At 37.5% G+C, this 14016-nt stretch overlaps 1 protein-coding gene across 19 annotated transcripts in view; it reads right to left on the bottom strand.

Moving 5' to 3' along the window:
- The window catches only part of ATG10 (autophagy related 10), a 260981-nt gene that overhangs the window by 80284 nt on the left and 166681 nt on the right, over positions 1 to 14016 (bottom strand). For all 19 annotated transcript variants that reach the window (XM_047862227.1, XM_047862255.1, XM_047862221.1 and 16 more), the window contains one exon: positions 3922 to 4019. In XM_047862227.1, the coding sequence (XP_047718183.1) occupies positions 3922 to 4019 (98 nt within the window). The remainder of the gene's footprint in view (positions 1 to 3921; positions 4020 to 14016) is intronic.

The raw sequence follows: 14016 nt of genomic DNA, 5'->3' as shown, positions 1-14016 counted from the left end.
TCTAGGATTTGCTTTAAAAAATTCCAGATTGGGTAAGACACTAAAATAAATAAGATTGACCATTAGTTTTTAAATGTATTATACTATTACCTCTACTTTTGTATATGTTTATAATTTTCCATAATATAAAGTTGACAAACAAGAAACTAGTACAAAACAATTACTTATCTGACCACTTACACACACACATACATAAACACACACATCTTCAAGTAAAATTGAAGGTATACTTTCTTATATTATGACTTTTAGTCTGTGCCAAGATCACAGGAGTTCTTTACCTAAAACAGCCCACACCTATGAGTGATCATTATTGTAACATTCATTGTACCAATTTGGGCAGATCCAACCTAGGCATCTGTTAACTTACTTTCAGAAGTTCTTTATTAGGCTACAGGGTTGAGATAATAGGTAATTCGTAATATTGGACAAAAGCAGGTAAGTAATCACCATAATCAAATGTATGAGATTCATTAGTGGCTTGTCATCAAAAGAGAGCATTCATGTCTGACATGAACAGGTCCTTATCATCAAGACAAATGCTGAGAGAACAGAAGTGTGATTACTAAAGATGAAGAGCAACAAACTATATGAGCACAATCAAGCCTTAAAATGAAGTGAAATGCATTTTATATTATGTGAGGGCTGCTTTTGTCTTTAAGCCACTCTGGAGGACAGGATATTATTATCACGTTCAGTCTGCAAGCTAATGGCTCTTTAATATAATTCTGCAAAACGCTATCTACTGTTCAGTGTCGCCAATATTCTATCAGCTCATTCTCCCCTAGTGCTGCATCACACCATCCCCATTACCCCACTGAGGACACCTACTTTTTCTCCAGATGGGCTTTACAAAAATGAAGACCCACTCTCTCAAAGATCTCAAGCAAAAAAGAGCATGCAAATACCAACTCATTAACGAATCTAGGATTAAAAGCCAAGACCTCCAAAGGAGATATTCATGATGACTTTCACATGTCAGGAATGCAAAGGCAACAAGAGAGTTTCCCTGGCAAGGTCTTTACACACTGGACATGCACCGTGACAAGCAATTCTAAAGCTTAAACAAAGTTTGTTGCCAGAAGTGGGATACCTGTCCACAAATCAATCCCCATAAGACAAGTTCCAAAGGAACAACTAAATATTACAGTTGTGCCGTACTTTGGTGATACCAACCATCCCTCCCATTAAGTGAGCCCCACGCTTGGGTGTTAACAATCAGCGCTTATACTACTATACTATGACAGGTAGGAAAAAGATGGTTAATAAGCTGTCTATCTGCCACTTAAGTATCCACAAATGAAAATATATTAGTCAATTTCTTTAAAAACAATCCATGTACAGATTGGTTCATTTGGCTGGTTTAGCAACTTAGGATTCTATCAATAGAAAGAAATCTGTTGGTAACATGGTATTAGGAAACTAAGAAAATACAGTTGAGTCCAAAGTCTTGTTCATAGGTCACAAGTCAGAACAGAGACACATAGAATTAAAACCCAAAATGACACAGATCACCAGGAATTGTGCTATGGTCTTGCACTGAGATTAATAACAGGGCTGCTAGTAGCAGAAAAAGGAAAAGGATAAGAATTGGGCTCAGGAACAAAACGCAAAATGGAAATTAAAAGGAACAGACAAAAAAGGCACTAAAGTGAAATACATGTGTGTTTCGGGATCTTTGTTATCTATCTTTTGCCTCTACTTTTTGCCATCTTCCTGGACTCTTGTAACCAAACATTTTCTGGGTCCTGTGGATTCTGACACTACAGTATACATTTGGAGACAGTCTGTGGTCACTAGCAGAACAATGGAATTGAAACTCGTAGCACTCAATACTTAAAGGTTAATCTAAAACGCTTTGCATAGGGGCATTTTGTGGCTCAGTCAGTTAAGTGTCTGACTCTTGGTTTTGGCTCAGGTCATGATCTCATGGTTCGTGAGATCAAGCCCCACGTCTGGCTCCAGGCTGGCAGTGTGGAGCCTGCTTAGGGGATTCTCTCTCTCTCTCTCTCTCTCTCTCCCTCCCTCTCTCTGCCCCTCCCCCACTTGTCCACACACTCTCTCTCCCTCAAAATAACCTTTAAAAAATAAAAAAAATCAGGGCGCCTGGGTGGTTCAGTCGGTTAAGCATTCTGACTTCAGCTCAGGACATGATCTCACAGTTCGTGGGTTCGAGCCTGGCATCAGGCTCTGTGTTGACAGCTCAGAGCCTGGAGCCTGCTTTGGATTCTGTATCCCCCTCTTTCTCTGCCCCTCCCCTGCTCATGCTCTGTCTGTCTCTATCTCTCAACAATAAATAAATGGTAAAAGAAAAACAAATTAAGTAAATAAATAAAATGCTTTGCATAAAATAAAACACTCTTGCCAAAAATCTTTATGATTGGATTTGCTTATATAACTCTTTATCCTTCTTCATAGCAACCACCCATGCCTGGTCTACACTACTGGAATTTCAGAGGGGGTCACTTTTGTGAGCTGAAGTGGTTTCAAGAAAGAAACATGAGAGAACAAAGAGGAAATATAAAGATAGAACAAAGGGAATAGGGAAGTCTTTAAGTCTGGAAAGAATTCTAAGAACAAAGTGCACAGAATAGCTTCTGGAAAATGGAAAGCCTTGTTCAGAAGGAGCTGAGGCTATATAGAGTGGAGTAGGAGTAGAAGATCAGCTCAAAAGTGTAGGCTGGAGCCAGGGGATGGCAGCCATAGAGCCCCACTCAAGCATTTAGACCACATGGCATAGGCTTTTGGAAGCTACTGCAGGTTTACACATAGGCAAGATAAGTGCACCATGGTTAGGAGGATGTGACTAATGGTAGGAGCAGGGAGTGAAGGAGCAGACCTGAGGTTCAAGGGCTTACTAATTGTTCCAGGTGAGGCCACAGGACTAGATCTATGTGTGAGTGCAATGATGGGAAGGGAAAAGAAAGGATTAATTTCAGGGGCTGTGTACTTAAACCTAGTTTTGTCCCTAATTAAAACCTACAAAATGGTCCTTTGGAGTCACTGTCAAAGAACTACTTATAAGATACTAAGGATTCTTATACTGATTGGGAGGTAAACTGTCATTATTATGATCAAACACATAAGAGAGCATAAAAATTTTAATGGCTGATAAGGTCATTTTTAAAGGAGGCTTTGATTAAGCTTAACAGAGGCTGGGAAAAAAATAAGATTTTTGATATAAGTAAAAATTATTTTTAAGGAGACCATGATTGGTTGCAAGGTGATGAGTATTTTTAAATTTCTAAAATAATTAACTGCTGATTTTAGCAAGGCAGTAATAATGACTTATATGATTGACAGATCTATTTTTCTCTACTTTTACAAATCTACTTTTTATATCTACTTTTGCAGATGCATTTTCTCTACTTTTTTCAGATCACTTATTGCAAACCTATTATTAATCAAAAGTTAATTTTTTGGCAAACGTACCTATGAGTAAAACTCTGAAGCACTGTAGATGACACAAGCTAAATCATGTACTTCTTAGTGAATATGCCAACTTAGTTTCTGTTCTCATTTCCTTCATACATTTTTATTGACCGCTCACTATATGATAAGTACCATATCAGTGCTAGGTGTACCATAAAGAGAAAGAAAACAGGGTCTGCCCACATGGGAGCACACGGTATAATGACAAAGAAAGACGTTAATATGTTTTTTAAAAACTATCCAAATATATAATTTAAAATTGTGATAAGCACTATAACAGAAAATTATAGGATGTTTTGAGAGTTTATAACAGGAAGGCTAAACCAACTCTGGATCTGAGAAGGTGTTTTAAAGGAAACTGTTTCTGAACTGAAATTTGTAAGGATATAGGGAAATGAAATAGGCAAAAAGAGTAGGGGAGAGAATACGAGAAGAAAATACGAGCAGAGGGAAAGAATGACATATAATAAAATAAAAATATTCTCTAACCTGTTGGGTAATAGTGTCCCATGGCTCCTGCAGCAGCCTTGTCTTATAGCACTCGTGGATTCCTTCCCATATGTCCTTCAGAGCTAAAGGTCTTCCATCTGCAAATTGCATGGTAAAGACTGTCAGTAATCCATTTGACACAATGGTGCTTGGTGTCTATCTAAAACTACTAGAAGAATATTATATTTTTTAAAAAAATCTTTGCTAGTACACATATTACTTATGTATCAAAAGAGTGCTATAGGAATTACTATTTTCTTCCTGAGGGAAATTTAAACAGTCAAGCTTCTCTCCTTTGTAAGCATCTAGCAGTTAAATTATCTGCTCATTCATTGCCTATAGGAATTCTGAAAAATAAATAAAATCCAAATGTATTTTAGAGATGACTAATAGATACAAGCATAGGAAAAAGACCAGGTAGACAGACTTCCATATTCACAAGGGTGCACTATGAATACCTCTGAAATCTTAATACTCCCTCTAGTTCTTAAATCAAAGACCATACACATGCTTCATTCACTCTCTCATTGACTAAATATCTGTAATGTTCAAATCACACTGCGGAGTACCATGGGGAATAGAGAAAAGGAAAGCACACAGTTTCTCCTAGTAAGAAGCGTACCATTTGCTAGTGAAACTATGACAAGTATATCAAGAGTATATTGATACTAAAACACTAGGTAGAAAGCGGTCACTGCCAAGATGAAAACTGCAATTCTCAGACAGTCCAGAGGAGGGAGCCATTAACACCCAGTGTTTGTGACAGGTGGAGAAGGAATAGTTAAGGCTGGAGGGACATGAGAAGGAATCAGTATGAAGAGATTAAGACAATGTCTAGTGAACAAGAGTTCTCTCTTCCTTTCTTTAAACAGCTTTGACAATTAACCTATATTCGTAACAATCCAAATAATTTATTTTATGAAGGCCACTATGGCATAAGGTTAGTAGAGAAATAGGTGTCTAAATTGGCAAAATGAAGTAGTAAGAGAAAATTACCTAAAGACCTTGAAAGCACAAACTGCTGGCAGAAGGTGGTCTTACTACTAGAATTTAATGCTACTGTCCCACTCAGAGCTATCAAGTCCTCAGAACTTATGAGTGTGCTCCCTTCTTTAGGCAAGTGGAAAATAACACTTAAAGAAAGCTCATCAGTACGTCAAATCATTAGACCCGAAGACGTATTTGGTCATCAGGTTACAATAAAACTCAGAGAAATAATCTACTCAAACCACACCCCCAAAAGCAAAGGGTATTTCATTCAGACTTATGGAGTTTAAGTAGAGATGGCGAAGTGTAAGAGAAGATCTCTGGACTTGGGAGTCCAGGCTGAGTTTGAATTCTGCTGTTGAATTCTGTTGTTGAATTCTGAGTTCGAATTCTGCTGTTTGAATTCAGCACTCTCTATGTGACTGCAAGCTATCTGGCTTTCAACCTTACCTGTAAATGAGGATAATTATCCTTTTCAAATTCTGTTCACGTGAACAGGTGTGCATCAGTGAACACACCTGGGACTGGGTCAGGCACACAGTCAGAGCTTAATACATAGTAGGTATCTCCTCCTAGCTCCCACTGAACGGCTCCAGTAACTTTCACACTACAAAGCTAAGGGATTCACTTAAGGGCCATTATTTCTTAGAATTTTCTCATGTTCCTACACCATGCACATTGTGTTTGGTGATATAATACATTAATACCATAGGCAGGGCATTTCTCATGTTTGACCTGAAAAGTTGAACTTTTCCTCAACCTTTATTTTCAATAAATAGCAATAGAATATTTTGATACATTTTCAATAAGTATCTTCATCTTGGCATTTATCTGGCGGCAGGAGACCATTATCTTGTGATAAATAGTTTTATTCCATTGACATTTCCATGTCTGTAAAATGAACAAGATTTATTCATCCAATTAACATTTGAATGTCATGTTTAGCTACAAGTTAAAAACAAGCTGCCTTCAGTATCTGTGTTATATTGTTTTCTGAACACATTTACAGAATAGGGCCAAACTTTGCCCTTAAGATAAGCACTACACATCTTCAAAATATGTATGTGCACACGTGTGTGTGTGTGTGCGCACTGATGTTCAAAGAGGGGAATAGGATCTTAAGTACTTCAATGTTAAAAAGTAAACCAAATAATAAAATTATAAACAGATGACATGCTTTTAAAATAATTTTCAGATGTCAAAGTTAGAAGAAATCAAGTCGTAGGAGAATAAAATGTTAGAGCTGGTATAATTACTCAATTTATCAATAAGGCAACCAAGGTCTTGGGAACCATACATCAGCCAAAATTATGCAGCCAGTTCATGACTGCACTGGAGGTGGAATTGCCCTTCCTGCTGGAAGTGCCCTTCCTGCTGTTCCCTCGGCCTGTGAGGGGTGTCTCAGTGCCCTTCCTGCTGTTCCCTCAGCCTCTGAGGGTGGAGACCATGTTTATTCTTTCCCCACTATAGTCCCAGTGCAGTTCCAAGCCCCTTCACTCACACATTGCAAATGCTTTATAAATATTTACTGAATAAATGATAAATGAAAGGACACCCTACTTAATCTTATTTCCTCTAAGACAGAGAAAGGCTTTGCAGACCTAGAGAAGAATTCTGGGTTTAATGTCAATAACGATTTTAATTTTACTCCTTAAATTATTCCACCCAACAACCTAAGGATGGGGTAAGTGGTTCAGATATTACCACTGACAAAAACCCACATATTCTGCTGTAACCATTCATACAAAATGCAATAATCAGCAGCTAGCAGCAATGTGGAAAGACCCAGAACAAATGGTATAAAATATTTTCATCAGATTTGATGCTAGAATTGAGGGTATGTGACATAAATTTTCAGACAACACCAAATTTACAGGGGAAAAAGCTAACATATTACAACAGAGGAATTAAAAAAATGATCTGCTCAACTTAGAATAACAGATAATTACAGAGTTAAAAATAATAAGTTCAAAGCATAAAAGGATGCATGATACTCCTACATGCATGTTTGTAACAGTGCTACCTACCTGCTAGAAAGAGAACAGTGTTTTTTAAGTGAATAGATGTGATTAAATCCTCTAACGCATTTACAGACTGTTTAAAAACACACGTATCAAGACGCCTGGCTGGCTCAGTCATTTGAGCATCCAACTCTTGATTTCAGCTCAGCTCGTGATCGTGAAGGTATGAGCTGACTGGGCACATGGTAAAGGCTTAGATAAAAGAACCCACATCATATTTCATTAACTCATTATTGTCTTATGTGTATATGGGAGGCTTGTGGGATCAAGCTCTGTGTCGGGCTGCACGCTGAGCATGCAGCCTGCTTGAGATTCTCTCTGTGTGTCTCTCTCTCTCTTTCTCCCTCTCTCTCTCCATGACTCATGCCATCTCTCTCTAAAATAAAAAAATATATTAATAATATGCTTTAAAAAAACATGAATCGGGTGCCTGGGCGGCTCAGTCGGTTGAGCATAGGACTTTGGCTCAGGTCATGATCTCATGGCTCGTGAGTTCAAGGCCCATGTCGGGCTCTGTGCTGACAGCTCAGAGCCTGGAGCCTGTTTCAGATTTTGTATCTCCCTCTCTCTCTGCCACTCCCTTGATCACGCTCTGACTCTCTCTCTCTCAAAATAAATAAATATTAAAAAAAAGGGATTGATGATGCTTAAATGAGTGCTTATACTAGCTACTCTGACAAGAGTGCCAATCTCTCCAGCTTCTGCTGACCATTTCCACTGCAGATGATTTGGGAAATATAGCTTTGCCTCCCACATACACATATGACAATAATAACTTAATGAATTATGATGTGGGTTCTTTTCCCTAACCCTTTATCATCAATGTGCCCAGTCACAGCTCTTACCCTCATGATCAAAGACATACAAAAGTTAGTTTTATGATCTTTTATGCAAAAACAAAAATTTTTGACCTAATCATAAAATATATTCAAAATATTATTGTGACTCTATTTTAAACCAAATGGAAACTTCAGAAATTCCAGTGAAACCATTAAACTGAGATCATCAAATAGATTTAAAAAATCATGTCATAGAAGTAGAGCTTAAATGTTACAGTTCTTTAAAGAACTTTGTGATTTTTTTTTAAATTTTAGACAGAGCATGCACAACCTGGGGAGGGAGGGGGACAGAGAGAGAGAGAGAGAGAGAGAGAATCCCAAGCAAGCTCCATGCTCAGTGCAGAGCCCAACGTGGGGCTTGATCCCATGACCCTGAGATCATGACCTGAGCTGAAATCAAGGGTCAGACATTCAAATGACTGAGCCACCCAGGTACCCCTGGACTTTGTGATTTTGAATCTATCTATTTATGAAAACCAAAGACCTGGGGCGCCTGGGTGGCTCAGTCGGTTAAGCATTGGACTTCAGCTCAGGTCACGATCTCGCGGTCCATGAGTTCGAGCCCCACGTCGGGCTCTGGGCTGATGGCTCAGAGGCTGGAGCCTGCTTCCGGTTCTGTGTCCCCCTCTCTCTCTGCCCCTCCCCCGTTCATGCTCTGTCTCTCTCTGTCTCAAAAATAAATAAATGTTAAAAAAAAATTAAAAAAAAAAAAAAAGAAAACCAAAGACCTGAAACTTTAACTTAACATAAAATCGTGGGCATAAGTAAATATTTAGTTAAGCTCATGAAACACATTATAATGTGCCTTCATGTTCAGTTGAAGGTATCTTCAATCAGAAACTTTAAATCATGCTAAGAGGGTCTATTTTTTCTGTCTGGCCTCAGTCAGATATGACATAAGCATACTCAATCAACAACTCCCTAGTTTTAGACCTAAGATATTCGATAGCACCAATTTTAACATGCTTAGAAATCTCATTAATCACACTGAGGCTGAGAAGCTCAGTAAAATCCCTTGCATACTTGAAAAATTGAAGTAGAAGCTGAAATAATTTCAGCGGCAACCTACAAAGTAAGCATGGTAAATTAAGGTCATTTATTTAACAAGTGTTTATAGAGTGCCTACTGTGTGCCTCTATCTCCTGGAATGACAATACACATCTGAGCTAAAGGAATATTCTGTCAGCAACCTAGAATGTCAATGACAAAAGAAGAAGAGACATTGGATGAAAAATAGAATAATTAAAAAGTACAATCTTTAGCAACTGCCAGTAGCATTTAATTTAACAATTTTCATATAAAATCTCTCAATTGAATAATAACCTACATGTCAAGTAATCTATATATTACTCAAAATGTGCGGCTCTCTAAATTAAATTTCTCAGGGCTATTAGTTTTCATGAATCAAATAACAGCATGAGATATTTCACAGGCACCACCTAACTCTAGCACAAGCACGCAGAAGTCACCTTTATCCTATTGTGCATGGTTTCACTAAAATTTCATAACTCCTAAAATGAAGATTACAGAGAGTATACATTATTTACAGTAAGTTGAATAATAATGTTCTGAACGTGGTCACTAGAAATAAAAAGGAAAGGGTGTATTATTCACAAAGAAATCTGTCATTATTCAATATACTGTCTTCAAGAGAGCTTTGAAGGATATAAAATTCATGTCATACTCCACAGTAAGGCAGAGATGATGCTCCACCAAAGGGGAAAATTCATTTTTGCTTCAGTGAGAAAATTATATTGTGATATGAAATGAGTGTTAATTGTTCATGTACATTCATACCAGAAACTATGCTGCCTAATTCTGTAATTTTGATTTATTCCTATGTACATTTCTATCATTTTGTGTCTTTATTAATCTCAGGAAACCTAAAAAAAAATTCCAAAAATACAGATTATGGAAACTTCTCTTTACTTACATATGACATCAGTTAACCTACATGTTTCCTAAATTTTGGTTACTGCATCATGCAGTAAAAAATGAGCTAAAGAGTTTGAGTCTCAACCCCATAATTTTCTATGTACCTTTGAATAAATCATTTAACCCCTCCGAGCACTCAGTTTTTATGCATGTGCACAAGGAAAATACCAGCTCTTATTTTACAATGTTATTGTGAGGATCAAGATACACAACACACCTAGCATTATTTTTTTAATGCTTTTATTTATTTATTTATTTATTTATTTATTTATTTATTTATAGCCCAATGCAGGGCTCAATCTCACTAACCACCATGAGATCATGACCTGAGCGGAAATCAAGAGTCAGAAGCTTAACCGACTAAGCCACCCAGGTGCCCCAACACAGCTAGCATTATTGAAAGGTACTACATGCCAAGCCCCATTTCATGTATCAGCTTACAAACCTCAAAACTCTATGAAGTAGGTATTACTACTATGATTATTATTATCTCAAAAAAACTTTTTTTTTGGATGACAGAAAAAAAAAGTTAGATAACTGCAGTTCGTTAGTAGCAGAGCTAGGAATCAGAACCAATGCTTTCTGGCTCCAGACCCTGCACTTTTACCGCTACACTCTGTCGGTACCCAGGAACTCTGTGCAAACCATAAAGCAATGCACACATATTGGTTATGCTGTTGTAGTTGTCACTAGTGGTCTCCACTAACACTGCCTAACCTAGGAGTATCTAGAATTTTGCCTTTCCTGGGTTTCTTACTAGGCTGTCCTGCTCTTTCACTCATCACTGCATGGACAAATCCCAAGTCCAGCCAAGATCTCTCTTAATCACTCCAGCTCAAGATAATCTCTGCTCTCTGAGCCCTGGTAGCAGTTTTCCCCCCAGCTTTACTGAGATATAATGGACATATAAAATTGTGTAACTTTAAGGTATACAACATGACTTAATATATGTATATATTAGGAAATGTTTACCACAAAAGGTTAGTTATCACATCCATCACCTCGCATAGTTAACCATTTGTATGTGTGTGGTTAGAACATTTAGAATGTACTCTCTTAGTTAACTTCCAGGTGACAATAAAATATTGTTAATGATAGACACCATGCTGTATATTAGATCCCTAGAACTACTTATCTTATAAATGAAAATCTGTACCCTTGAGCCAACATTTCCTCATTTCCCCTACTGCCCAGCCCCTGGCAACCACCGATCTACTCTTCGTGGTGGTAATTTTTACCTCTATTATGGCTATTAACATATTGTCCTTGTTAGTGAATTTCAGACCTGTCTTGTTTCCCTCACTAGACCATATGCTCCTTGAGGGCATCATCCATCTCTGATTTCCTTTATTCATCTCTGTATTCCACAGACACCTTCATGCCTTGTGCACAAATATTTTTGAATGGTTGGATAGATGAACATTCAACATTATTTCTACAGCAATTAGCACAATTACTACTAAGAATAAAGACTGAACAATCATGATAAAAAAATCACAATTTATATTAAAAAAAAACATGCTTGGGGGCACCTGGCCGGCTCAGTTAGTTCAGCGTCCAACTCATGATTTCCACTCAGGTCATGATCTCATGGTCATGAAATTGAGCCTTGCATGGGCTCTGCACTGAGTATGGGGCCTGTTTGGGATTCTCTCTTTCTCTCTCTGCCCCTCCCTCATGTGCCTCTCTCTTTCACTCTCAAATAAATAAATAAATAAATAAATAAATAAATAAATAAATTTTAAAAACATGATTATATAAATCTATAGTATTAAGTAGATGCAGATAGGGTGAATATTTTATTTTTCAGTATCCAAACATACTTCCAACTTGGGAGAGAAATTCCAAAATAAGTAGAAGGCAGAGCCCCACTTCTCACCACTAAAGCCAAAGGAAGGCACACATTCCTGTCATTCTAATGCATTCAGATAACTCTAAGTTCTACCTTTCCAAGAAATCCTTTTTTGTTTATCATGGTCAGCTCCAATTATTTGCAACCAAGTATACCTAACAAATATAGCCCAGACAAATGGTTTAAAAGACTTGCTTAATCATTATGTATTTTTAAAATTACCAGTGCAAATTTTTTAAATGTTATATATTTGTCTAGTAATTTGAGTAGAAAACAAATATATCTTTCAATTACATGAGAAAGTGTATGTATGTTGCAATCTATTTTTATGAGAAATATGGCCAACAGGACAAAAAGGAGTAATTCTTTAATGTTTGTTTGTTTATTTATTTATTTATTTTTATGTAGTTTTTTAATGTTTACTTTTGACAGAGAGAGAGAGAGATACACACACAGGGTGAGCAAGGGAGGGGCGGAGAGAGAGGGAGACACAGAATCTGAAGCAGGCTCCAGGCTTCGAGCTGTCAGCTCAGAGCCTGACATGGCGCTCGAACCCACGAACCACAAGATCATGACCTGAGCTGAAGTTGGATGCTCAACCAAAGGAGCCACTGAGGCACCCTAATGTTGATTTATTTTTGAGAGAGAGAGAGAGACAGACAGACAGACAGAATCCGAAACAGGCTCCAGGCTCTAAGCTGTCAGCACAGAGCTTGACACAGGGCTCGAACTCATTAACTGTTAAATGGTGCCCTGAGCTGAAGTAGGACACTTATTGAGGTAGGACACTATTGAGCCACTCAGAAGCCTCCAAACGTACTGATTTTGAGTCACCATAAACAGTCCACATATTGTGTTAAAAACTAGTAATAATGCAAGTGATGCTATAATCTCTCATTTAAATTAAGTTAAATACTTACCTAGTGGAAGTACATACAAAACCTTCTTGAGGAATCTCTTAATCAGAAAATGTCCCAAGGGAAGCAACGTTGGGTCCACAACATACCCAAGATACCGATTTTGAATTGATACCTACCTATTCATCAGCACTCCAAGGACCAAATCACCAGATTAATATCTACGAGGTTAGGTCTACTAGTTCTGAAACAGAAGGCACTCTACCCAAAGTGTTCTGAGGCTTTGATTCCAACCTCATGGTCCGGCATCCCAGTACTCAGCATTTTGGACTCCTGGCTCTCTTCAAACCTCGGTACCTCCAGCACTTGGACCTACTATGCTGTATAGAAGTACCTTGAGTATCCATCTAACTTGATCCTCTCCCTACAGAAAAGGCAGTCTCCACCTTCTTAGCATAGCACCTAATATATGGATTTAAAGAACTCTGCTTTGATGACTTTAAAGAAGGAGGAAAGCAATAACCTAGCTTCAAATTGAACAGTGGTATTTTTTCACCAGATTTAGAAAATAGGCAAATGAGTTTTTGTGCTGTGCATACAGTATGCACTCATGTATGTTTTTAAAGGCTGTTTCACATAGGACCCATTTGCCAAGAGTAAGCAAAGAAATGTTTCTTCTTTATGGAGCACAACACAAGCATCCACCTGTCTAGGAAAGCTAAAACATAGTCTCTCACAGGTAAGAAAATAAACTTACCTTTTCATGTCTTCTTTTCATCTCTGGATCCACTTAAAATCTGTTGCTTTTTGTGAATGTGGTGTTTTGTACTAACACAAGTTAGAATGAACCTTTTGGCTAATTAGCTCTCCCTGTAGTTTTGTTTCACATTTCTCTCACATTTTTTTCTTTAATACATTCTTAAACCAGGGCTTGATTTTTCAATGGGATTCTATTCCCATCATATGTCCTAAGCCAGCATCTTAACTCCCCATATTGTTTCAAGCATTTACATGGTTCAACAAATAATTCTTGTTAAACATCCTCTATTGTTTGGATTTTTCAATTTGAATATCTTTGTATGAGTTAAATAGTTTTTCATTATTTCTTAATAACTTTCACTGTTTGCTCTTTAAATTTCATTTCAATCCCTAGAATCTCTTTTCAACTTACTAAAATTCATGTTCCATTCCATTATCATGGCTGTGGCTAGATTTACTAACTTATATAAATACATGAACTTCCTTAAAGATTCTCTGCAATCAAATAAGACTCTAAATTATCTGTCAAATCATTTTCTAGTTTCTGCTTATTGTAAATAATTAACTAGAATCATTTTTGCCTCGATCTTTAAATACCTCTCTAATCCAACTTTTCTTTACTGTTCAACAAGCTGCCTTAGCTCTCACTGTGCTGGCAACCCCTTCCAACCCATTATCTCTGTCATAATTTGACCTCAACATATCTTTAAAAACATTTCTTCCACAGCTCATCCTAAGGAAACCTGTACTTCAAACTGGTCTCTCACTGTTCCCCAAATATGCCATCCTCTCTCCAGCTCTATAGCTTGGCACTCACCCTCCTCATCTTCTCCAATGTTTTTCCC

Source organism: Prionailurus viverrinus, chromosome A1 (assembly GCF_022837055.1).
Source record: "Prionailurus viverrinus isolate Anna chromosome A1, UM_Priviv_1.0, whole genome shotgun sequence".
Taxonomy (NCBI): Eukaryota; Metazoa; Chordata; class Mammalia; order Carnivora; family Felidae; genus Prionailurus; species Prionailurus viverrinus.
The sequence above is the reverse complement of the archived record's forward strand: the minus strand, read 5'-3'. Positions and strand labels throughout refer to the sequence as shown.